The following is a 27,139-nucleotide window of genomic DNA, read 5'->3' as shown; positions in this document are numbered from 1 at the left end:
ATTTTAGTTTATCAGTACAGCATTCACACTTTATTCTTTCAACATGTATTCAGTATCATCCATGTACCAGGTAGTGTGTGGTTTGTACCATCTCTCCTTCCTCCACTAGCTTCTAGACTAACCCTGCACAGTGCTCAGCAGAATACCATAGTGCAAATTTTATACAAAAGTTTTATCTTAAGGGAGTTTTTTATAATGTTCAACTTATATCCCACCTACTTTAAGCTGTTTTTCTCTCCATATTGTAGAAGTGTGTATTATTTTTTTCCCTTAGGCGTATCTATTGCAGTGCGTGCTACCAGCTAGCTAGACAGAATTTCATTTTTTATGAGGAGAAATAATTATAATCTATTTTAAAACTGTGAGACATCTACATTTCCCCTATAAGCTTTTAATTTACCTACTTTACAATTTTTGTATAGATTCTTGAGTATGTATGCATGCATATCAGTGTATCAATATTGATAGAATAGGTGGTAGGTTTTATAACTTGGTAGGGGGAGAAGGGGTGGCTGGATTGCATTCTTTATTGACATAGCCTGCTGATGTTTATTTTCTTCAAAAAGAAAGTATATTTTAGAAACTGGTAGTTTCTTATTAACATTTCAAAAAATTCAGGTATTTATGTACGTAACTTTCAACTTTTACCTGTTAAGATTAATTTGCAAAAAAATTAAAAAGGAGTAATGTAAAAGATTTTCTTCTTCTCAAGACCTTCTGTTATGGAGGCTGGATGTTATGTGTCACCTCACTGAGGTAACTTCAGAGAGGGTCCTCACTGTTTCCTGTTCCTTGCCCTCTGAGCACAGGGAAGATTCCAATCCCTGGCCCCCTAGTGGTGGGGCGGGGTCATTGCACTAGACCAGAGCTGTGGCACCTGCCCTCTTTGGCTGGAGCACTGGGTTTCACAAACCCAATTCTGCAGACTCCCCATAAGACTGACAAGATGAACCACGGTGGCTGCTCCAGCATCCTGGGCCTGGAGTTAGAGGACGTGGAACAGAATTCTCAGCCAGCTAAAGTTGCCTAATTTATTCATCTTTGCAAAGAACCAGCTGATTCTGATTTTCCTCTATTGCATGTCTTTATTTTTCTTCGCCATTGATTTCTGTTCTTTATTATTTCATGAATGCTTTACTTTGGGTTTAATTTCTCATTTCTAATTTCTTAAGATAGAATCTTTTTTTCCTTCATTTTTATTAGGATATATTCATTGTATCATTGTTTCATTGTACAGGGGGATTCATTGTGACTGTTCTGAGTAGGTTTACATTGTGTGTTGCTTAGGTCACTTGTAGCATCTGCCCCCACACCCTCCAACCCCTCCCCACCCCACTTAAAGCAGTTGTAAGAGGTTTCATCATTCTATTTCATATAAGTATATGAAACCCATCATCCATGTTCCCTCACCTGCATCTCCTCCATTCACCCTCCCCCTCCCACAAGTACCCCCCACACACTGCTTTAAGGTAGAATATTAAATAATCAATCAAAAATGTTTCTTCTTTTCTAATGTAAACATATGAAGCTATTTTTCCCCACTAAGTAACTACTTTAGCTGTATCCCACAAATTTTCATTTTAATTTAATTTGAAATAGTCATTTCCCTTGTGATTTCTTCTTTGACACATAAATTGTTTATATGTTGCTTAATTTTCAAATATGTGGGTTCTTAGATATCTTTTTGATATTCATTTATAATTTAATTCCTTTATGGCTAGAAAACATATTTTGCGTGACTTCAACCATTTCTCAATTTGAGATTTGTTTCTAGAGTGGGGTAAGTTCTGTCTCAGTGAACATCCCACCTGTGCTTGAAAAGAAAATGTATATTGAGAAGTTGTGTAATCTAAGTACTAGTCAATCAAAGGATCAATAATATTGTTCAAATCTTCTGTGTGCTCTCTGATCTTCTGTATAGTGACCTGATTGCTGAGATACTGGTTTTTAAATTTCTAGCTATGATTTAGGCGTATCTTTTTCCCTGCAGTTTTTGTCTGCTTTCACCTGATGTATTTGGAAGCTCTGAGTTTAGATGTCTGTGTATTTAGGATTGTTACATTTCAATTTAATTAGTGTGAAATGACATACTTCATCCTTGGCACTATTCTTCTCTTAAAGCTTTCTTTGTCTGATTTTAATATAGTCTTATCAACTTCCAGTTTGCATTAAGAAGACAGAGGTTATATGTTTTTCCTTTGACTTGTAATCCATTTGTGCTTTATTATTTAAAGTGCATCTTAGAGCCAGGCATAGTGGTACATGTCTGCAGTCATAGCTACTCAGGAGGGAGAGGCAGGAGAATCAAGAGTTCAAGGCCAGCCTGGACAAAGTTAGCAAAACCCTATCTCAAAAACAAAAGGACTGGAGGTGTGGGTCAAGTGAAAGAGACCTTGCCTAACATGTGTGAGGCCCTGGGTCCAATCCCCAGTACCATAAAAAAAAAAGAAAGAAAGATTCATCTTGGCATGTACCTGGGTCTAGTTTTTTAAGTCTGTTCTACCATTTGATTTTTGAGTGTTTAGACCATTTATATTTAATGGAGTTGTGCTATACTTGGGTTTATATCTTTCACCTTTTCTTTTTTGTTCCCTCTATTATTTGTTCACTTGTATTTCATTTTATGTCTCTTTTGGGTTAAATATTTTTCAGTATTCTATTTTATACCTTTTGTCTCTTGGGTTCCATTCTTACTGCTATCTTTCTAGTAGTTGATTCACATCAGTGTTTTCTCAAACATTAATGTGCAACACATTTATGGTTTTATTAAACTTTGGCCCCAGCCTCAGAGTTTCTGAGTTGCCAGGTTTGGAGAGGGGACAGTGAATTTAAGTGTCAAGTAAGTTCTAAGGTGATTCTGATACAACTGGTACAAGGACAACACTTTTAAGAATCATTGCTGTAGCAAATATAGGGTATATTCTTTACTTATCATGGTTTACCCTGAGTTAGTTTATACCATTGCAAGTATAATGTAAGATGCTGGCAGCGTGGAATTTTCACTTATATCTACTGTGTTCTTAGTGCTGTGTTGACACATACTTTGTATTATATGTATTTTATAAGGATCATATTGTGTTTTTAAAATTTTTTGTGTGAAAGTCATTTGACTTTTAAAGATTTAAGAAAGAAAATTCCTTTAAATTTTTCACTTTTTGCAGTTCTCACCTTTTCTGTACATCCACATTTCTACTTGGCTTTAGTTTTCTTAAGCATGCATAATTCCTTTTCATTTCATATGAAGTGATTCTGCCAGCAACAAATTATCTTAGCTCTTAATTATCTAAAATGTCTTTGTTTCACCTTGATTTTAAGAAGTACTTTCATTAGTCATAGACTTGAGGTTGATAGGCTTTAAAGATATTGTACATTGTTTTTCTGACCTCAATTGCTTTGATAAAAATTATTTATCACTCTTACACTTGTTCCTCTTGTGTAATGTAATTCTCCTACTACCTCTGGATGCTTTTAAAATTTTTTCTCTTTACATTCATATTTTAGAAATTTATGTTGTACTGTAGTGTTTTCTTTACACTTATCTTTTGGTGTTTTTTTAAAATTGAATTTGGAAGTTTCCACTTATTTTTCTGACCTATTCTCTTCCTTCTTTCCTTCTGGAATTCCAATTTCACGTATACTGAATTTCTAATTGTGTCCTAGAGAAGATTGATGCATCTTTCGTTTTTTTCCCTCTGTACATTTCAGTGCAAAGGTTTTGTTTGCATTTATTTAACTCCACCAATCCATTCTTGTTGAGTGTCCAGTATATCGCTAATTCAAACCAACACTTATTTTAGATATTGTGCTTATCAGTCCTTAGAATTCCATTTCTTTTTGTTTGTGTGTGTGCTCATATCATTTTTACACTTTCTACATCAACCCTTCATTTCTGTACCCCTTTTTGTCATCTTTTCTTATATGCACTAACATATCACTTTTAAAATCCTTATCTGCCAATCTCAGCCTCTGAGTTATTTGTTAGTCTGTTTCTACTGAGTTATTTTTCTGTTTTTATATGCTTCTAACAGTTATTATAGTCTGCTCATTCTAGAGACTCTGGATTTTGTTATTTCTCTGAAAGATACTGAGTTTTATTCTAGTAGTCAATTAAACTATCTTTATTTAGGAGGGTTCACTGTGTCCCCTTACGGTGGACATCAGCTCACGTACCTGCTCACATTTTGGTTCACCTTGTTGATTTACCCTTGAGTCCCTTGGAGGATCATGACTATTTCTCAAGGCAAACAACAATTTGAGGGAAGTTAATATGTAGATTTTTGTCTCCCACCGCTCACATTGCTTTCCAGATTTTCTCCTTCAAGTCTGTCTGTAGGACAGTCCCAAAGTCTGATCTCTGCCTCCATAGACCCATGTGACTGAGGCTCTTGCCACCCTGTGGTACACAGAGAGTTGTTCAAACACAAGATCTTACCAAGTGTGATTCTCTCTTCAAGAGTCAGTTTCCTTCCACCTCCTAACTGCTTTGGGCCACTCCCAGATGCCTTCAGATCTTTCACCCACCCCTTTAGTGCACAGTGTCTGTGGGAGGTTTACCTGATACGAGCTGTTCACCATCCATAGAAGGGGAATTGTTCTCACAATGGACATGTAACTTAAATGAGAAATAAGCTTTTCTTCTTTAACCACTGGGATTTCTTTTTAACTCATGGTTATTCCTATGGCTACCTATGCTACTAACCTTCACAGAGGCCATCCCTGAGATTTCATATAGACTGTTAATAGCATCTCCTACCTCCATTCTGCTGACCTTCTCTATAACCTTAAAGCTAATATTTCTAAAACACTGCTTGGACCACATATTCTATAAGCAGGAGTCTGCAGTAACATCCCAATGCCTAGCAAACAAAAACTGAATTTCTTAGCTTGTCATTCAAGACCACCACTGTCTGGCCACCAGCAATCTGATTGATTGCCCTGTTAGTATTTTAGTAGAAAATCATTTACCCCACAATGATTTTTCTAACCTGTGGCTTACTCTGAATTAGCTCTCTTAACACTGCGAGAGCACAGCATTTATAAAGGATATTGTCAAAAGTTTGTCTTCCAGATACATACTCATTTTTGCTGTGTCTATTGCTGTTGTTTAAAATGGATTAAAGGATGAGACACACATTACACATTTGTGTACATACAATCTAAATGATTAATGTTTATACAACTAAAAATATCCATGACAAAATTGTCTGAAATCTATTATGACCTGTCTGCAATGGCCGCTAACACTTCTCCTGTCCCATGTGTGGACATAGATTGTCATACCAGGAAGGAAATCTTCTGTGGTTGTTACAGTCACATGGGTTTTTTTAAAGTATTCGTTGTAAAAACAATGCTTATAGAATAATCCTGGCTTTTGGAAATCTCCGTTTTTGAACATCCAGAGAAGGGTATACATACGACAGTGACCATTTCTTACGCATTCTTGAATGCTTATAAGCTAAAAGACTTGGTTATTGTTATTATCGGTTCACAGAAATGGAAAGAATCCTATACTACATCAAAATAACCATTTATAGAAATGCTTTGTAGCCTTGCACATATAGGAAGTTCCCCATAAATATTGAGTGAATTGAAATAAATTTAAATTACACTTAGTTATTTTTTTAGCCTCAAAGTTTATTCAATTCGTTGTGAGTTTTAGATGAAATCTGTGGTTTGGTGTGCAGTTTCATACCATACAAAGACACAGAATGCCATTTGCCAGTGGAAATTCTGCCTGGTTAAGTGGGCTTCATTCAAAGCACATTCCTTATTTCCAAAGAGCACATTCAGCATCCTATTAGACCACCAATAAATTCCACTGCAAATTAGCTCTTTATAAAAATCTTCTAGCCTTAAGGTACAGCAATATTATCAGGCTTTCTGGATTGTGCTTCCATCTCTACCTTTTTTGGAAGTCACTTTACCAGTTCTAGCATGAGTTTCTTTTTGTGAAGAAAAGCAATAATAATAATTGCCTCACTGATGTTGTAGAGTTGTTCTAAAGCTTACATAAGATAATACTCTAATAGGGCTTTAATTTTTTTATTTTAAAAATAGAAACCTCTTTGTTATATTAATCAGTTATTATCTTTAGTATGGATATCAATTACCTACTCCTCATTAAGAGTCTTCAGTTTTTGTAAAATACCTTAGGTTATTACAATGGTGGGGTTAAGTTTTTTCACTTTGTTAGATTTTCCTATTCCTTTCCTATTGTTACTATTATTGCTGAGATTTACTGTCATGTTACAGGGATTGAGTTCTAGATTAAAATATTCTAATTACACTAAGCAATATGCATAATTTTTGTTGGATATTTAATTAGTAATTCTCACCAGAGAGGGTGTGTTGGCACAGGGATGAAGGAAGGGCTCTAACTTGTTCACTGCACTGCAGTGATCAGTGACTCCCTTTTACATTTGCATATTTTCAGTGACCCATGACTGAGTCCTCAGACCTCTTCCCTTTGTAGTCTGTGCTTACCACCACAGGATCTCACCCATTCTCATGACTTACAGTAACAACCATGAGCTGATTGTACCTCTTCTAACTCCTGACCTGTGTGTCTAACTGCCAACGCCTCCACTTGGAGGCCTGTCAGGCATCATAGACCTAATGTGCCCAAGACCCAGCTAAGTAATTCTCCATAAACTAGAAGCTCCTGCCATCATCCCCATTTTAATCAATGGCATTTCCATTTTTCTGTTGTTCAACCCAAGAATCGTAATGCCTCCTCAATTCCCTTTTTCTCTGGAGTGTCAGCAAATCCTAGCAGTTCTACCTTCAGAGTATATCCAGGATCTGACTGCATCTCACTACCAACTGACCAACCCACTTTCATCTTTCCCCTAGATTGAAATGATCAGTTTTTAAGTCTGGTCCCCCTGCTCTGACTTTAGTCCACTGCAATCAGTTTTCAACAGAGTAGCCAGGGTGGTCCTGCTCCAAGCTCTCTAGTCTGGTGGCTTCTGTCCTCAGTAACAGCCACAGTTTTCACTATGACCTCTTAGGTCCTATAGTCTGGTTTCTGGTAGCTCTGTGTCCTCATGTGCCCTCATTCTTCCATTCATTCTTTTCTACTCATTCATACCAACGTCCTTGCTCTTCCCTTGCCTCATTTGGTTTCCCTCTGCCTGGGATGTTTTCCATTCCAGATGTCCCCACAGTTAAATTGAAGGATTTTACACCTTAACTTAAGTCACCTTTCTGGGTGGCCTTAGCCATGCACTGTAAAATTTCAGTGCTTCGCAGAGCCACCCATCCCCCTTTCATTTTTCTCCCCAGTACTCATTACTGTCTGATCTTTTATACATGTTGTCCTTTTGCCTTGACTGTTGTCCGTGTCCTGCAAATCAAATGAAAGTTAAGAGCAGAGGTGTTGGTCTGTCTTGTTCATTATCATATCCTTGATACCTAATAGCTGTTCAGTAAATACTTTTGAATAAACAAATAAATGAATAATAGAGATAGGCTACAATTTCATGGTTTACCAGCCTTACTCTGTAAGTCTGGACTGCTTGCACATCTGACTTATGTTTAGTTCCAGGTAGATTTGTAGAATGAAAAAGTTAAACATTTCCAAGTGTGTAATTTGAAAGTCTTCCAAGTGAGATTACATGTCAATGGCAGGCAAGCATTGCAGCTTAAAGAGCTGCAGTAGGGACTTTCCTTGGATTGGTGCGGTTGTGATATCTGAAGGAAATCTGCCCCATTTCCTGAATCCATGCAGCTATCAGCAAAATTCAAACAGTGGGGGAAGATGGCTTTTCTTATCTAGAACCTATTTGGAAATAAATGTACTATTATCATATGCAAACTGAAGCCTCATTTGCATTAAGTTGACCATCTCTGTCCATGTTATCTATAACCATGTTTTCCCTCTACTTTTTAAGAAGCAATTTGAAGACAGGGAAGGGGAAGCTTTACATTCTGATTATACTAATTAGTATTTTAAACTAATGTAATAGGTATTATTTTGACAGTTGTTTTTTATTATTAAATCAGGGCAACACAACTATTTATGTGCTGGAAGAAATGATTGTATCATTGATAAGATTCGAAGAAAGAATTGTCCAGCCTGCAGACTTCAGAAATGTCTTCAAGCTGGTATGAACTTAGGAGGTAAGTTTTGTGATTTACCTTAATAAAAATTGTTCAGATATAAAATAACACTACTAGAATCCATATATTCCCAGAGTTGAAGATGATTCTAACATGAAGCAAAGTTTCTAAAAAAAAATCTAGTAAGTTTTGTTTTCCTGCCAAAGCATTTTAGGACAGTATTTCCTTGTTGCAGTTGAGAGGCGTGATGTGTGGCTATAGTCCTAGTCAGTTTTTCAAGCTGAGTTTACTAAGTTTCAGGCACTGAACATTTAACCAAAACAAAAAAAAAAGTTTGAATTTTTATATAGAGCACAGCAATAGTGTTTATCACCACATCTGTTTAGAAATAAGACCTGTTTGTGATAGTATTAAACATATAGCAATATATTTCCTAACTCAAAAAAAAAAAAACCTTTATGGGAAAAAAAAAAAAAAACTTTTAAAAATTGCAGAGGTTTGCCAAAAGAGGGGGAAAGTGTAAAAGACCAGAACTAATTCAAAAAGGTACAGTGTACATGGATGGGAAGAATCAAATCCTAAGCATAGAAATTTACCCTAAATTAACTTGTAAATATAACACAGTCCTGAGGAAAATGCCAACTGATGATTCTAAGTTCCTAAAGAATACCAAGAAAATTGTGGAAAAGACAAATAATGTGAAGAATTAGCCCTACCAGATAACAAAATGTATAGCAATTAAAATAGTTTTCTCTATATATTTATTGATTGTCAAGTCAACAGAACATCCAGAAATAGATCCATGTGATAGGGACTCTATTTAATATATAATACAGCTGCCATTTCAGATTAGTGAAGCAAAGATATATTATTCAATAAAAAGTATTGTAGCAAATGTATAGCCCTCATACTATACGCCAAGATAAATTCTGGTGCTTGGAGATTTAAACTTTGAAGAATAACCACATAAATACTAAAAGAAATCATGTCTTTATTTTTAAACTCTCCAAGATTGCCTAAGTATGGAATAAAACCAGAATATATAAAGGCAAAAAATTTGAGGAAATCAACATTATTTTCAAATCAAAATCACTGCAATAACAATAAGAAACTGGAGAGGATACTTACAACATACAGACAAAGGGTTAATTTTTCTCATAGATAAAGATCTACAGTTCCATAATATAAGAAACCAACTCAGTAGAAAAATGGGTAGATGTTACAAACAGAACACTCATAGATAAAGAAATACAACTAATTCTTGAAACGCATGGGAAGGCCCTAAATCTAATCATGCCAAGAGAAATAGAAAATATGAGATATAGTTTTTAGAAATTGTCAAAAATAAAACATTTTTATGACATTATTTGATGAGACTATAGAAATAAAGTCCAACTCAGTGGTGATCTCATGCATTTTAGTTGGTATATAAATTGGTATAACTCCTATGGAGAATAATTTAGCTATTGTAATAAAATTTTAAAAGGCTCATACCATTTGACTCAACAGTTTCACTTTTAGGAATTTATCCAAGTGTATTTTTGCAACGTAAGAAATGATGTGCGCATAAAATATTCATTGTCGCATCACTGAATATCAGAAATACATTAAATATTCATCTGTTCAGGACTGATTAAATAAATTACAGAATACTCTCCCAACATTAATAAAAATAAAGGGAAGTCTGTATAAGCTAGTATGAACTTCCAAAATCATTTAGCCAAAAAAAAAAAATCAACTTGCAAAATAGGACATCTTGTATGAGATGAATTGTAAATCTATTTAAGAAAAATCACACTTGTTGTATAAAAGATTTCAGGAATGATAGACGAAACTAGTAATGGCAATTGTCTCAATAGGTAGAGCTTGGGTAGCTGGAAGACAAAGCTGGGAAAGAGAATTGTCACCATTTATCCTTGTGTGTCTTAGAATTTTTTATTGTATTGGAAGCATGTATTGTACACATGCTAGTTAAGAGCAATAAAGTAATTCAAAAAAATTAATAAAATGAGACTTTATTCATCTTTGCTTTGATGAATAATCAACTAGCTAGTTAGTCAGAACTAGGGAGTAAAGATGGCTGCCTGCCAAACAGGGCAGCTCTTCGAAGCCAAGAGGAAAGTGAGCTTGGCCAGAGAGCTAACTGTTAACGTGCGAGCGTGTCCCAAATTCCTTAAACAACAGAAAACGAAGCCTCTACTGGGTAACAGGGCGTGCTTTGGAACTAGCTGCAGAGTGGCAAGCCTTGTTCTGTGCCCTTTGGCAGGTTACCCCTAACCTGGGCCCCATGTTCTTTAATTTCAACTTATAATGTTCAGGATGCCTGTCTCTTGGGCTGTGGAGAGGCCTAAATGAGTATATTTACAATGAAAGGAAAGTGATCACTCAATACATATTGCTTGATGATGGTTGCGTTAGCCAGCTTTCCATAACTGTAACAAATACCATATATAATCATTTTATAAAGGGGGAAGGTTTATTTTGGCCCATAGTTTTGAAGGTTTCAGTCTGAGATTACTTGGCCCCATTGCTTGTAGGTCTCTGGTGAGGCAGAACATTATAGTGACAGTGTATGACAGAAGTATTCGCTTCATTGCCAGAGCACAAAAGAGAGAGAGAAAACTGGCTGTGGTCCCAATGTCCCCTTCAAGAGCACATCCTCTGTGACTAGAAAACCCTGCTCTCTAGGCCCCACTTCCTAAAAGCTCTATCACCTCCCAGCAGCACCACAGGCTGGGGTCCATGCCTTCAATACATGGACCTTTGGGATATGTGTATCCAAACCATGGCAGTATAGTGGGATATTTTGTATGCTGTGAGTTTGGTTGAGGTAAAGGCTCCTGCAGCTCACTATAGTACTTTCACATATTGCCTCAGTTCAGCCTAACATCTCTCTGGATGGCCAGGAAATACGTCATCACCCCCATTTTTGTGGTGGTGCACCTCCGATGCACAGAGAAGCTAGTAACTTGCTGAGAGATGGAACAGGCAGTGAGAAAATGACACTAGTTTTTGAATCTCCAGGCTTCTGCCTGATATTAAGAGTATACAACATAGCTCCCCAGTTCTGATGCTCAGATCATCACTGATGTGGACTACAAGATCACTTCTTATGATTTTAGTTTAAAATCTAGATAGTACAGGGGTATCTTCATTCCATCTAAAGGAGACAATTTATTTTGTAAAATCCGTCACCTGTGGCTTTTTTTTTAAGCACACACACACACACACACCAGGAATATACATTTTAAAGGCTCTGTATATAATTGAGTATTATTTTACAAATATCATGTTATATACCTTTGTATATATACAACTATTCCTATAAATATCTATATAGGCATAGTACTTTTTTCTATAACATAAGTTGCAATTGGTTACTATAAAATATTAAGATAGGGTTATAAACTTATAAATCTTACCAAATAGGGTTGTTTAATTGAATCAGTAATATTTAAAACAGGGTTTCTCACCTCTGCACTATCCATTTTGGGCTGGATGGTTTTCTGTTACAGAGGACTGTCTTGTGTATGGTGGGATGTCTAACACATTAGCATCCCTTGACTCTGTCTACTATTAGAATCCATTCTCCCCTAGTAGTGACAACTAAAACTGCCTCCAAAGTTGTTAAATGTCCTGGGGAGGCATTGAGGCCCGTTGGCTTAGCAATAATAGCAAATAATAGTAAGTACTATTTAAGTGTTACATACAGTTTTTCTACTTGGTTATAAATTTCAATAAAGAAGGAAATTGTATCTGTTTCTTTTTTCAGTGCCTTATTCCCAATGACTAGCTCTTTGTTGAGTAAATGAATGAATAACTGGTATTATTTGAAGGCTTGCTATGTTCTAAGCACAGTAGGGAGGAAAGGAATTTTCTTTCCACCCTGTGAAGGTTCAAAAACTTGAGTCTATAAAACAAGTGGACAACAGACACATTGACTGGAGAGAAGACATAGAATTTATTAACATGCAGGCACATGTGAGTCCCATAAAGGATGAAACTCAAGAAAGGGCCTCTTCCTAGGGGAGGGAAAAGGGGAGTGGGCAATTTTATGGGAAGAGTAAATAATTTTAGGGGAGGTAAAAGGGCCCACAGAACAGACAATGGCCTGGGACAAAGTTTCACTGGGTTTTGGGTGTGATGTTTGACTTTCAGTTTCTTCTGTGATATGAGTTGACTGTTTCTTGGTTGATGAATTATCAGGGAAGGGATAGAAAGCAATTGTGTTCCCTTGTGGTAGACCTGGTCTTTGGGTAGGGGAACTTCAAAGAAAGTCCCAGAGTACTCAGTTGCTTCTCAGTTGGGAGAACTCAGCTTGGGAAAATGCCACACATTGGGATTATCACTTTCTGATCCCTTCTGCTAAGGCCTTTGTATCCTCCCATTTAAGCCTCTTTTCATCACTATTAATATATCCATTTTAAAAGTGAGATAATGGAGGTACAAGACCCTAAAGAGCTGGCCTCAGGCCACATAGCCAGAGCATAGCACACACAGATCTCTCTTCCTGGTACCAGGGCCTCACCCTGCACCACTCTCTGGTACAGAGTAGGTTTACTGTAAATAGACTGGCTCAGGTTATCTCTTAAAGGGCCTGTGGCACCCAGGTGTTTTTCCTGTGTCTATAATTACCTGTAAGTGAGGTCTGGCACAGTACATGATACAAAATGCATATAGTTTGTTGTTGGCTTCTATTCAAACAGGGTAATTACTAGTGAGAGCTCACTTTGAATCTTGAGATCACTGAACTAATCAATAATAAGCAGAGTGGATGTTGATATTTGTGAAAATTCTCTTTCCTTAGATTCAAGTTATAGTTTAAGCACTCTGGTTCACGAATTAATTAACTTTAATTGTCCAGTTGTGGAAACATATATTGTAAATTTTCCTTTTATAATTTCTTTTGAAATCTTGCTTTTAGTTTAAGTTTGGAAAAAAGAAGTACAAGCAGTTTTATTAAGTTAAAAAAAATTAACCTTTAAATGTGAAGCAATTTCTAAAATTAAAAATGTGAATTTAATTAAAACCTCTTCAGATGTGTTCCAATCTCACCCATTTTCCCAGCAAAGCAGGGCTTCTCCAGTTTGTTTAACACCCCTCTTCTTCACTCTCTTGGAAAATAAGGTACATGCCAATATAGCATCGTAGAACTTGGAAGACCTTTGTTTTACTGAGTGATCATGACTCTGGGAACAAAATCCACAATACTTTGGAATACATTCTTTCCTGTCCCATGGGGTGATTTGCATGCAATCCTAGCTGTGACCCCGCTCAAGTCTACCTTAGAAAGTGAAAGGAAGAAAAGTGTGTAGAGTCACAGTTCTCAGAAATTAAAGCTATAAAATGTGCCTCTCCCCTTTTCCCTAGACCCGCTCCCTCCCTCCTGCTGTAAGTACCATTCCCTTTCTTCAGAATCCTGCTGGGCTTCAGGCTGAATGCAAAGGAAAATTCAGCAGAAGATGTGAGAATGTCAGCAGAGAAATTGAAAGGAAAATAACAGCTCCTTTGGCCCCAAGCTGAGCTGAGTCTGCCCATTACTAGATTGTAGAGAATCAAGGTACTACAAACAGAAAGATCTGTTGTCTTGTACAGCCTGCTTCAAAGGAATTAATCACTTTACTTTTTCATGTCCTGTGCTGAAGCATGGTCTGCACATGTCTTTTTGTTTATCCTAAGTACCTAGAGCACAGTACCAAAGCTAAGTGACCCGTGGACCACGAATGGGTCACTCATCCCTTGTGCTGTTTCCAGCTTGACTGCTGTCAGGCCATGTTGCACAGATGGGATCCGAGAGGTCTTTCTATACTGCTCCTCCCATTTTATAGGTGAGGGAATTGGAATTCAAGATCATATCATTAGAGACCTAAAACTGTAACCTAAGGACACTAATTTAGTCTTCTTTACTCCTTAACCACATTCCACGGTATTTCATCTTCCACCAGAAATGCTAAGAAGTCCACTTTTACATTCCTTTGTAAAGACTCTACTATATTAAAATCTTTCTTCCTGTATCTTTAAAAATGAAGACTTTAGAGAAAGCCAACCTTGAACAACTGAGCCTAATATGAAACAAAAGTAATAAATTAATAATGTAGATTTTATAAATCAAGGCATAATTCTAAAACTAGCTCTTAGTTCTGGTACCAGTTTCCTTCCAACATGTAGTTCCTGTTTCCTTAACAGCAACTATTGGCAGGTAGCTACACTGCGTCTACCACTCCCTCCTGAAGGGAGGAAAGAAAGAAGGATCCCAGACACAGGAAGTAATAGTGACATCAGATGTCATGGGGGATTGAAAGAAGGCAGCCAGGTGAGAAAGGAAAGGAAGGGATATATCATGCTAATGCTGAGAACATTTAGAGAAACAGATACTCGACCGTGTTACTGATTAGAACAGAACCAAAGCCAAAAAAATAAATATTGAAATTAAAATTCATCCATGCAATACAGTATTAATGGGTCAGTAAAAGTATGGCTGTGAAAATTTATAAGCACACTTTCTGAAAAAAGTAACTAAAATGAAAAATTAGTATGCAAAATTATTTGGGTTATTTGTTCTGTGATTATGACTGTGAAAAGACTTGCATGAGTCAGGAGGTAATGTTACAACATCAACAATGGTTTGTTAGTGAAATATATTGATGGATGCATTTTTCTTCTTTCTTGCCTAGTTTATTAGTAGTATGAACATGCTTTATAATAGAGTGTTATAAATGGAGGTCACAGTTTTGAGCCATGAAGAAAAGAGGCATAAGACTAATATCACTGCTGAGCATAACGAGACAAAGAATTAGACAGACTGATTGCCAAAGGAGCCACCTCTGAACAGGAAGGCGAACAAAGACTTAAAGACATTGGTAAATCATGTACTGTGAAGTCCTTTAAAAACTGACATGGAGTTGTGAGGGAAAAGCAGGAGATCTAGAGGTGAAACAATGACAGAAACATGGCTAACACACCAAACAGAGGGACAGAGGTGGACAGGGAAAGAAAGATGTTTTTATTTAAGGACAGTTGCCTCGACCTGCCAGCTACTTGCTGCAAATGCTCAGCAAGGTCATCTACACGAAGGTAAGTCTGGTGAGAGAACTCACAGGACAGAGGACCTGGAGTCCTAACCTTGGCTGGTGTGGCCTTCTCTGTCTGAGTAGCATCTGAGGTTACACAGTTCTGTTTGGGTCAGGCCCCCAGCACCCTGCCAGGTTTGCACACTAACTGATATTTTCAGTACTATGCACACGTTTTGTAACTCTTTTAAAATAGTGGGGTTTTTATTGTGTGGTTGTTCACATCAGCACATATTTATTGTTTTCTCAGGCTATCTCAGGTGATAGAATTCTATTATAAGGATGTTGATAATTGCACAATTAGTTCTTATGCAGTACTGGAATGTCATTAAAGAAATAACAGGATTTAAATTTCTGGAATTTTGTCTTCTCAAAAGAAGAAATTCAAATGGAAAATGCTTCTTAGAACACAACCATTAGTGGCTTATTTTAAACCACAGTGAGACTCCATCTCAACCCAGTTAGAATGGCTGTTATCAAAAAATAGAGAAAATAGCAAAGCTGGGTGGATGTAAAGGATATCATTTGGCCATTTTTAATTGGATTACTTGTTTTTTTTGTTTATTTGTGTGTGTATATATATATACATATATATATATACATATGTATACATACATATGTATATATATATATACATATATATATATATGTATATATATATATACACACATATATATACACACACACACACACATATATATATATATATATTCTGGCTATTAAACCTATGTCAGATAAATAGTTGGCAAATATTTTCTCTCATTGCCTTGGCTGTCTTTCCACTATGTTGATTGTCACCTTTCTATAGTGATCTCTGTCATTTTAAGGTTACTGTATTGGCTTCTCTGCAGTGGGCACATCAAACACTTTCAAGTTTTGGGTTTCCTACCTTTCCCTATTCCTCCTGTATGCATTCTCCCTTTAGCGTGTGACCCATGTCCAATAACATTATTGCATTTGTTTTATGTCTAAAGTCCACATATGAGGGAGAACATGCAAGATTTGGCCTTCTGAGCCTGACTAACTTCGCTTATGATGATGTTCTCCAGTTCCATCCATTTACTTGCAAATGACAAGATTTCATTCTCCTTCATGGCTGAGTAAAATTCCATTGTGCATAAATAGCACATTTTCTTGATCCATTCGTCAGTGGTGGGGCATCTTGGCTGTTTCCATAACTTGGCTATTGTGAATAGCACTGCAATAAACATGGGTGTGCAGGTGCCTTTGGAGTAACCTGTGTTGCATTCCTTTGGGTATATCCGCAGGAGTGGGATTGCTAGATCATATGGCAGATCCATGTTTAGTTTTTTAAGAAGCCTCCATATTGTTTTCCATAGTGGTTGTACTAGCTTACATTTCCACCAGCTGTGTATGAAGGTTCCTTTTTCCTCCCGCATCCTCACCAGCATTTGTTGTTGGTAGTGTTTTTTTTTAAAGTAAAACATTTAAATCTCATAATGTAAGAACATTTCTCCATCCTGTATCATCTCAAAAGTTTAGATGGAGTTGAGTCAAATTAGAAATTTCAAGTCAAATTCAAAAGATTTAGAAGGAGGACTGATGAATCCTGGGAAGGCTGTGAGAGTCAGCCAGCCTGGAGGGAGGATCCTAGTTCCCAGTTCATATCAGAATCATCTGTGAAGCTGTTATTTCTACACTCTCACCCATGCCTGGCTCCCAGAGATTCTTCTGCAGTAAATCTGAATGATCCCAGCCATCCTAACTGTTATGAAACTGTGATGCACCCACTTCACTGGAGCTGAGAGTCACTGTTTCAGGAATTGCAAACATTGGCTGTATTTTTCCCAGGATAAGAAAGCCCTTTAGTTGATTTTCTTGAGCTCTTTAGTTTTAATTTTTTCCCTATTTAGTATTATTTTGATCTTTGTCAAGGAAATGACTGGTAAGCATTTGGTAAATATTAGTTCACTGGGGAAAGTCCCTCAAAATGATATTTAGATTAATGTATTTGCATTTTCCTTTCAAACCCTAACATAGCCTTACAAAGGGACATGTTAGCTTTTAGTACACTCTATGGACTTTACCAGTTCTGTGTCCCACTAAACAATAAGTATTTCTGATAAGCTGTACATTTAAATGCTACAAACATGTGGGTAGTGTGTTCATATTCAAAGATAAAGGTAAGTTCCCTGTCCTCAGAGAGGATGCACTGGAATGGTGACCCTACAGTTGTGTATCAGGGAGTCAAAGGTGGGAAAAGAGATGAGAAGGTAGGGAAGAAGGTTGCAGGGAGAAACGGAGGGACCCTGGAGTGGTCTGTAGTTCATTAGGAGATAGGAAACAGACCTGGAAATGCCACCTCAACTGTCACCCCATTTCTGCTTATGTGCCCCCACCCCAGACTCAGCACCCACTGGTAGAGGCAGGAAAAGAGAAGAGGGAGACAGGGTTCCATCCTGCCCCTGCACTAGCCCTGTCCCAGTCAGCAGGGTTAGAAGGAAAGACCTGTACTTAGTGTCCTCCACACCCTCAAAACAAGTCTGTTCTCCTTACTGCTTGTTCTCTAGGAAGTGTGTGTTGACCACTTCATCATCAACAGAGATGGTTTGGGTTACATCAGTAGACTTCTCCAGATAATGTTTCTGATGACGCTACATTTGACTTTTCTTTGAGAAAATCCTTCTCTAGGCTGGACATAGCTCAGTGGTTGAGTGTTTGCCTCACATACACGAGACCTGGGTTCAATCCCCAGGACCACACGTACACACACACACACACACACACACACACACACACACAAAATCCTTCTCTTGCTAAGACATTTGATTGAAATACTCTAGAACTGAAAAACATCCATAGTCAAGGAGAAACTTAAAAGGAGTTGACTTTCTTTTATTTATTTTCTCTAGGACTCACTTAATTGTCTCAGTTCCAAAATACTTTCATACCCTGTAGTTAGGTTTTTTTAATTATTTGACTTCATTTTCCTTAATAGAAACCTGCAGTCTTTTCTTGGGTTATTTGAAATTCAAAATAAATGGAGATCCCATCACTGAACGTATAGCAGTGACACAAAGCTGGTTTGTTTTAAACCCTCAGACACACACCCCCTTTTTGTCCCTTCTCTGGCCCTTGCAAGGTTCTGAGTCACTCCTGGGAATTGTCCTGTATAACTAGTCCTGCCGCCTGCTCCCTGGGCCCCCCACACAGGCAACACCTCCACACTTGCTCCCTCTGCTCCAGTGCTGGAGGTTGTTTTGCTAAGTCAGTGTGGCTGAACTGAATGACAGGGCCATCTTTGTCAGTCTCACCAAAGGCCTTTTATTTGCACCAGATGCATAGGCAGACCAAAAGGAGCCACCTGGATTCCTACATGTATTAGTTTGCCATTGCTGCTATAACAAATTTATCAGTTTAAAATAGCATAAATTTATTATCTTATAATTCTGCAGGGTAGAAGTCCAAAATGGGTCTCACTGAGCTAAAATCAATGTGTCCATAGGCTGCGTTCCTTTGAGGAGGCTCTAGAAGAGCATGTATTTGCTTTTGCCTTTTACAACTTCAAGGAGTTGCCTACATTCTTTGGCCCATGGCTCCTTCCATCTTCAGAGCCAGACTAAATGCATGATTCTTACCTCTACTTCTGTGATCTCACCTCCGTCTCTCCTATCCTGCCTCCATCAGGCATTTATAACCAGCTTTGTAATTACATTGGATAGACCCAGACAATCATAGAATTAAATCTGCAGAGTGATATTTTAACAAAGTTCTAGTGTAGTATTTGTCCATCCCTGTACCAGGAAGGTGACCTTTCCAAAAAATTCTTGACTTATATAGAATCTGACAAGTTCTTAAATGATAATTATGCTGCAGAAAATGTTTAGCATGTCTCTTCATTCCTTAATGAGGAATTTTAAGTGATAGTGAACGTCTTCATGATGCATTTTCAACTATAGTTTCCATCACCAGCAGAAGGGGAGGAGTGGGATTTTGGGGTAGCTGCATTGATGACACTAAGATGGGAATTCTAGCCCTGGCCTAATTGTTTGTAATGAAAGTTACAATGAGTTAACCTAGAATAAAAGGTTAGGGTATGAGCCTCCAAATAAATGTAAAATAGCAAGGATAAGAGGTAACAGAAAGTAAAAGAAGGGCAAAGGAGTGAGACAAACCCAAGATGAGTAGGTTAAGATAAAGATTTCATTGAAATATTTAGTGGAGTAAACCTCCAAGATTATCAAATTATCATAGAATCTATGATTTCTAGAATAGTTACATCCAAGATCAAAGTTGTGGAAAAGTGCTAATTCCAGGTGGAAGAAACACTTGTCTCAACAGGAACTTCACAATTGACTGAAACGCTCAGCCCACATTTGGGTGGCCAGTTGAGTAGAGTGGAAAGAAGCAATTTTGTGTTCAGACAATAAACACAAAGACAGTTTTGCAGCATGCCTCCTGGGAAGCAGCGAAGCCTGTCTTCTGAAAAGGGGGTGTGCCCAGATAACTGAGGGTTTGAAACCGCACTCAGGATCGAAGGGGCTCTGTACAGGTGTTATCGGACATTCCTTTAGCTGATAGTCATGTTTAATTATACACTGAAATTGACTGGGTGCAGGGCTGCCATTCATGGGACAGGGAAAGAGATGCCACTTTCGAAAATGAGAAATAGGCTATAAACTCTGGGGTGTGGACTTTGTTATCTCCAGGTGGTGTCAGCAAGAAGTTGACCATGGGTTGCAGACCAGCCACACAGCTGGAAGGAAGAATTTTGAGGAGAGGCTCTGTTTCATCACTGGAGCAAATATGCTCTTTAATGAGTGGCTAGTGAGGAAACCTATTGTATAAAACCCAGCTTAATTTTAATGTGAAGGTGAACGTTGGAATCAGCCAATCATGACTCACTTTTTATGAGTGTAATAACATACAGGATATGCACTTGTCAGTCAGGACATACGCCCTTTGGGTGTGGCGGGCACTTGGCCAGGCCTTGTAAATTGTAAACCTGGTGCTGTAATACTCTAAACTTCTTTGAGAATCTCTCTAGGGGCTACATATGTGTGCCTAGGTTGCTTGCAGATTGTGTTTGTAATTTAAAAGTGTGGCACTGATACATACCACATGGGCATCTCAGAAGCTAAGTGTTTTTGCTATATGAGCAGGTTTTCATGTCTTAAAAACACTAGTAACATACTTAAGGAGCATGGTATAGCTATAGAATTCACATATGGATGAATTAATACGCTGCTTTTTCAGTCCTCTTTTTATGTAATCTACAAATTTCATTATCTTTCTAGCTCTTGTTTTTAACAACTTCCTTAGTGTAAACTAGTAGATGGCTTTCAACTAGGGCTGACTTTATGTCCTGGAGGGATATTTGGCAGTCTGGAAATATTTTTGATGGTCACATCTGGGTGCAGGGAGCTTGCTACTCTCATCTAGTAGCTAGAGGGGCCAGGGAAGCTTCCACACAACAAAGAATTACCCAGCCTAAGTGTCTGCAGAGGTGAAGCTGAGAGGCTCTGAGGTGGACCAGATTTTCAATGCTTCTCTCTCTCTCTCTCTCTCTCTCTCTCTCTCTCTCTCTCTCTCCTCTCCCCTCCCCGCCCCCTGTTTTCCCAAGTGCTGTCCATTTCTCCCTGTTTCCCAAATGTCTTGTAGAAGCTTTAGGTTGGTAGGTCTCAATTTCACAGTGAAGAAGAAATCTTGGAGAGTTTGCTAAACATGAAGACTCCCCTGGCTTCCACTCGTGGCTGTGCCCATGGGAGGACCTGGGGTAGCATGGGATTCTGCATGCTGAATAGGCCCCTGGTCACTAAAAGGAAGATTATCCATGGCCCACAGCACAATAAACTTTGTTTTTGTGATCTCTGGGCTTAAGCTTTTCTTCATTTTTTTTAGATCCTTTATCATTTGAACTTCTCAGCTATATGTTGTTACTTTTATTAAGCCCTTAAAAAGACATAGCTTTTCATCATTATACTTTGGGAAGTAAATAAATTCAAATGTAGTTGTGGACAAACAGCTGAAATATATTGAAATATATATACATGTGTATGTATAGATACATACATACATATGCATATATGTGATCATATTTAGTTCCTATAATTTGTAAAAGTTCCACTGTATCTTATAGCATTTCCCCATCTTCTTTATAATGTATTATATATATTCCCTATAAGAATGCTGGTGGTGGTGGCTCCATGCAAATATAATGTTAAAATTTGGGGTTTTTTAAGCATTTGTACTAAATGAGAAAAAAAGAAGCATCAACTACGTAATAGCTCATAACATTGAGAATAATCCATGTAAGTGATCTATCTCTTCACCAAATTGATGCAAATTAAATGTTATGAAAGCTTGGAACAGAGGTATGGCTCAAGTGGTAGAGCACCTGCTTTGCAAGCACAAAGCCCTGAGTTCAAACTCCAGTCCCACCAAAAAAAAAAAAAAGTGTTGTAGAAGATTAACTCCTGATAGAGATTAGTTTATGCTATGTACCATGAAGGTAATATGATAAGGGTTTTTTGTAGGTACATAAGGTTGATTTGCCAGATGCCATTAGTACTTAGGGACATTACAAGTTTATGCCACAGTAGTTACTTTCCTCCGGTGCTTCACTCATGTCAAACATTACATTTGTTGTGAATGAATTGATTTCAGTCCACAGGGTTTTGAGTCGGGTCTACAGAGTTTGTTCAATATCTTCTTGAAATTTAAAATTGGACTGATAAATGGCAAATGTTGGGTAATGTATAAAGCCATAACCTTTGCTGTATCATTACCAAGCATAGACGTCTTTCTACACAGGAAAGGTAACTCATATCATACATTGGTATTCTGATGACCAGCTCTCCACCAAGAATCATAGATTCTTGTCATCCAACTTTGTTAGTTTCTTACAGTAATTCTGGAGAAACTATTTGTTTAAGCAATCTGGAATTCTTTTTGAAGGGTTTTATATGATATCAAATTGAACAGATATTACAATGGTTGTCAGATGGCCTTGGTAAATGTCTTTAGCCTCCCATAATTTTTATCAGCTACCTTTCAATCTATCATAAATAAATATAAATAAATATCTCATGAGCAATTGTGTTTTCCCACATTTATTGAAGCCCCTCCCACACAAATCCTGAGGCCTTCACTGCAAACAGACCATTGAACTTGAAATGATGAGGCTCAGTGTAAACCCCCTCTGCCATCTGGGAACCTAGACCAGCTGTTCATTTTTTTAACACTTGATTCACTCTGAGATAAAATGAGATTAAATTGCCTATTCCGTGTGGTCCCCTCTGGTTCTAGAAGGCTTTTATTCCCTTAGGGTGTTCACATTTTGAATATTAAAACCTGAAATCATTGGTGATCATTTGGGACTGGAGACTATCACAAGTTTTCTCTGCATTCCCACCCCTTCCCAAAGGGAAGAGTCAAGGGTAAGGACAGTCCCATCATTCCACCCATAGGAAGGAGCCCAGGTTCCTATGTTGCCTTCAGTGATGCTTATTCTTTCCCCCAGAATAGGGATATAGGTTCTCTGTTCTGGGTTCTGTCTCCCAAGCATGGTTCCTCTATGAAACCAAAGAGGTAAAGGCCTCTGTGTTCTGTTGGCTTCTTCCTTTTGACTCTTCCAAGGTTAGAAGTGGCAGAGCCACAACTACTTGGTTGCCTTCCAGCCAGTGAAGTCAGCAGAGACCCCTGGCCATAGGGTCACCAGGCCCAATGCTGCTCTTCCAGCATGCTGTCTCTTTAAGGACAGTGGCCTGATTTTGTTACCCAACTGAGGTTGGGTTGAGCCTCTGCTGGGGTGGTTTCCTAGGTAAACTAGCCTACCCCACAACTTGAAGTGAAACCTAACAGCCTCTCTTTCTATTTCTCTTAAAAGCCTTATTAGAAAATGTGGCTGTAGTTGGCATATTAAGAAATCTAACCATTCTAGAGGACCAACAATGCAGCCACTCACCCATTTACTTGTTCTTTCTCTCACTTTTTTCAGTGAGCACTTATTTAACACCAATGATGTGTCATGCACTAAAATATGGACAAGTTCTAAGACAAATAATCCAGAACTAAACAAATGAACATAGAATAAGCCTTAGGTCGTGCATCATGTCGTGACCATTATATTTCATGGGCCTATCCATGAAGGTAAACTATATGAATCTAAAAGAGAGCTTCTAATCCTAACTATAGGTCCAAAAAGTAGAAATTCTCTAAAAGGAATTGTAGACTTATGTCATTACCATCCAAATACTGGGATTAAAAATTAGAATAGGGATTAAAATTTGTGTTTTACATAGTACGTGTAAAACCACATCATCCATTTGAAAATCTCAGCAGTAAAGAACTACCTCCCAGTTGTAGTCAAAAGCCCTGCACAGGGTAAAGCCATGGGCCACCCTACATACCAGGACAGGCCTGCTCTAACGGTAACAAGGCCACTGGTGGAATCCATCCTTGGAAGACCCCTGCTTCTGTTTCCATATTGGAGTGTTGAATGGAACTGGCCAGTGGACTTTTTTGCAAATGAAGAGAAACCTACCTTTGAAACACAAGCAGAATACTAAGAAGGAAATGAATGGAGCACTTCAAAAATTACAAGCAGTGATTTAAACATGAATTGTAGCCCTCTAAGAAAGACTTTCAGGAATGTCCCAATTGTTCTTCAAGTCCTTAAGTAAACCTACTAAAGTCCTCCACAGAGCAGCTCACCTTCCTGGTTTTGTTGGAGTCCTGACTCCTATCCATCTAAATCTATGGTTCAATCTCATATGTGAAAAAAAAATACAGATTATAAGAATCACAGAAAATAACAAGCCTTTTAATGTTCAACTCCTCCTAAAGGTTTCCTTTCAATGAGTTAGTATCTTGCTTATTAAGAAGTTTTTCTCTTGAACATTTTTTTTTTTTGGTACAGCTAAATGATGTGAATGTGAAGAATATTTTTGAAATTTAAATGGAAAGTATGTATTTTTAAAGACGCTGTGATCTCCCTGCTGTGCTGAATTAGGTTTTGAAAGTCTACAAAGTTCTGGAATTTACACTGTGGCAGAATATCAAATGAAAAAATAAAGTGAGCCCTGTAAACAGCTGAGCAGGGCAGGTCTGTGAGCCTCTTCTACCCATGCGTGGCCCTGCTCACCACTAGGTCCTCCTGGTGCCCTGATACCTGGCAGCATAGGACACCATGGGAGCCGCGGGGATGCTGCAGAACTGACCCTGAATGTAGACAAAGCTGGAATAGAAATCTGAGAAACAAGAAGGGCATGTGGTTTGGGTCCACTTGATCTGGGAGTTTCCAGACCAATTCAGCTATATCCTGAAGAGAACCCAGCTTAGAAAAATAACTTTTTTTTAAGTACATGCATCACTGGCTACTATTAGTTCTTAATTTAGACTCTCTCTGATAATGTCAGTGAAATAAAATGTGGAATAATATTTATTTAAAATGAATAAAAGCTATAAACATTAGCATTTGTTTTCTCTTTCCTGGGGCTGGTTTAATCCCCCCAACTTGAGAGGCATCCTGTTAACTCATTAATATGGACCTATGTTTATCTTTTTTTATATCAGTGTTAGTTTCTTATTTGAAGGTTTAAGAAAAACAATCTGTTTGGCTTCTTTGTCTTGCATTTATAAAATGTTCTTTTTTATTTTTATAATGAAAAATATTTTTATTATCTTATTGTTGTATTGGGGATACATTGTGACATTTACAAAAAGTTCTAACAATATGTCATAGTTGAATTCATCCCCTCCATCATTCTCCTTTATTCTCCCTCCCCCCATTCCTGGGATAGTTTCAACAAGTTTCATTTTTTCCATTTTCATACATGAGTACATATTTCCCATGTAGAGTGATAGAGCTCAAAAGTAGTTTGCTGTACCAATTGTAAATATATATATATATATATATATATATATATATGGTCATTGTATCATTTCATAGGACTATTATTTTCTATTTGGTTATCTGCCCTTCCTCCTTTTCTAACTAAGCAATTTTAATGACTTTTAATCATTCAGTTATAAACTCAACATTGGTATCTTAGGGTAAAACTTGTTCATTTTACTTTTCATACACATAATGTAAAAGGATACTTACAGTCTAGTTCAGATTAAGGTGATATTTTATAAAATATGCTTTTAAGCAGTAGTGCTTGAAAAAAAGAATTATAATGTTGAAGCTATGAGAAATGTTTTTACAGGAAGAATATTGAACAAGAAGGAAAGACTTTTCAAAAAAAATTAGTAGTGAAGATAAAACTAGACTGGTTTCTTGGTTTGTATTTTTTTCAAATCCTCATTAATCATTTTTATTTCTTATGCACATAAATGCTACGAGTCATTTTTACAAATTCTAAAATTGATTTAATTCAGGCAGTCTCCTTAGTCGCCTCAGAAGTCTCAGCTTGGCCACGTTGTAAGGACAGAGAGGAGGAAACTTGCAGTCAAGTAGCAACAGATGTCGGGGGTGGGGGAGTGGAGCAGAGCAGTGGAAGTGCGCTGAAAACGTGATGTGCAAATGAATGGCTGTGCTTTATATTTTAAATGTTCTTTGAGTACTCGTTTAAGAAATCTGAAATTTTTATGGAGGAAAAATACCATTATCTAGTATAAATATCCTCTTCATACATCTGTTTGGTAAACTGGTTTTTGGTGCTGGGGACTAAACCCAAGGTCCCATGCATGCTACCCACACTCTCTACCCCCCTGCCCCAAACTTATTTTTCCATACTGTATTTGCTTAAGGTAGATCCCACTTGAGTTGACTCTCCTTTGAGGAGATTGTCTTGGGTTATGCTACGGTTTTCTACCCAGTGTCATCGTGGATTTTCCTATCTGACTGCCTGACCTACTGAGGATTGTACTAGAACTTGGGAAGGCAGCCAATTAAGTGAGATGCAAAAGTCTTTCCCCAGGTCAATGCCTCTTACCTCTCATAACTTGTTCACCTGTGATCTTGTTACAACAGTAATGTTTCTTCATAAACTTTTCTTAATGAGTCTGTTTACCTCACATACCAATGAGATTGTGCTTCTACATAATAAATTCTCTGGTAGAATATGTGCCAGAGATGGCAGCCCTAGGAGCTTTTGAAGAATTGATTTAACTGGGGGAGGGGCCATTTGCTGGGCGACCACTGTGCTAGTTGTTCTTATGTCAAGTGTCTGTATAAGAAAATTACTCAAGGGTTATGCATAAGCAGAAATCAGATGTCAACATAATCATTCCCAGATAATAAGAACTTACATTGGAAAGAAATAACCTATGTTTTCTAAAGAATGTTAATTTGATTTAAAAGATATGTATGTGTGAGGAACTCAATTATTGGTTGCAGTGGAGCTTTGAAATTTTATTTTTAATAAGAAATAGTAAAGTTTAAATGTTTTAATAGGGTCTTGTTATATAGCCCAGGCTGGTCTTGAATTTGCAATCTCCTGCCTCAACCTCCCAAATGCTAGAGTTACAAGCATGCAGCACCAAGCCCAGCATAAATTCTGGGTATTGTACAAGCTGATTGATGTCTGCCTTGTGAGACTTCTCTTCCAGGTGGAATTGAGGTGTCATAACCAGAAGAAAAAGCAAAAAGCCTGGGTTGTCCATCAAAGTATGCAGAAGTTGGCTGTGATGCCCAGGGAGTTGGAAAAGAAAGACTCTTGTGCATTCATTGGTCATACGACCTTCAGGTCATAAGACAGCTTCTATTTAAATGACTCGTCTCTGTCAATGGAGGTGATTCAGTAATCTTGAGGATAGTTGAGAAAAGTCATTTTGACTCTAGCTCCTCTTCTGACTCCTTTGACCTTCTGCTATGATACGGGCTGCAAATGTAATGGGTTTTCACTGTTGCAGTTTTCCATGTCCTTGCAATAAGTCATGTCCTTTGACCACCATAGTAACCACAAGTGCCATCCTGATTACTCTACAAACCACTTTACCCCTCTGGACCTGGTGATAACATAGTACCTACCTCAAAGCAGGCAAGAATGAATGGGATATTTTTAAAAGACACTATTTTAGTACCTGGCGTATAGATCCTC

General features: G+C 37.7%; 1 protein-coding gene across 6 annotated transcripts in view; it reads left to right on the top strand.

Moving 5' to 3' along the window:
* Positions 1 to 27,139, top strand: part of Nr3c2 (nuclear receptor subfamily 3 group C member 2) — a 308,346-nt gene that overhangs the window by 215,867 nt on the left and 65,340 nt on the right. For all 6 annotated transcript variants that reach the window (XM_020181373.2, XM_020181376.2, XM_020181375.2 and 3 more), the window contains one exon: positions 8,005 to 8,121. In XM_020181373.2, coding sequence (XP_020036962.2) covers positions 8,005 to 8,121 — 117 coding nt within the window. The remainder of the gene's footprint in view (positions 1 to 8,004; positions 8,122 to 27,139) is intronic.

This window comes from Castor canadensis, chromosome 9 (genome assembly GCF_047511655.1).
Source record: "Castor canadensis chromosome 9, mCasCan1.hap1v2, whole genome shotgun sequence".
Taxonomy (NCBI): domain Eukaryota; kingdom Metazoa; phylum Chordata; class Mammalia; order Rodentia; family Castoridae; genus Castor; species Castor canadensis.
Note: the sequence above shows the minus strand (reverse complement) of the source record. Positions and strands in the feature narration are given on the sequence as shown.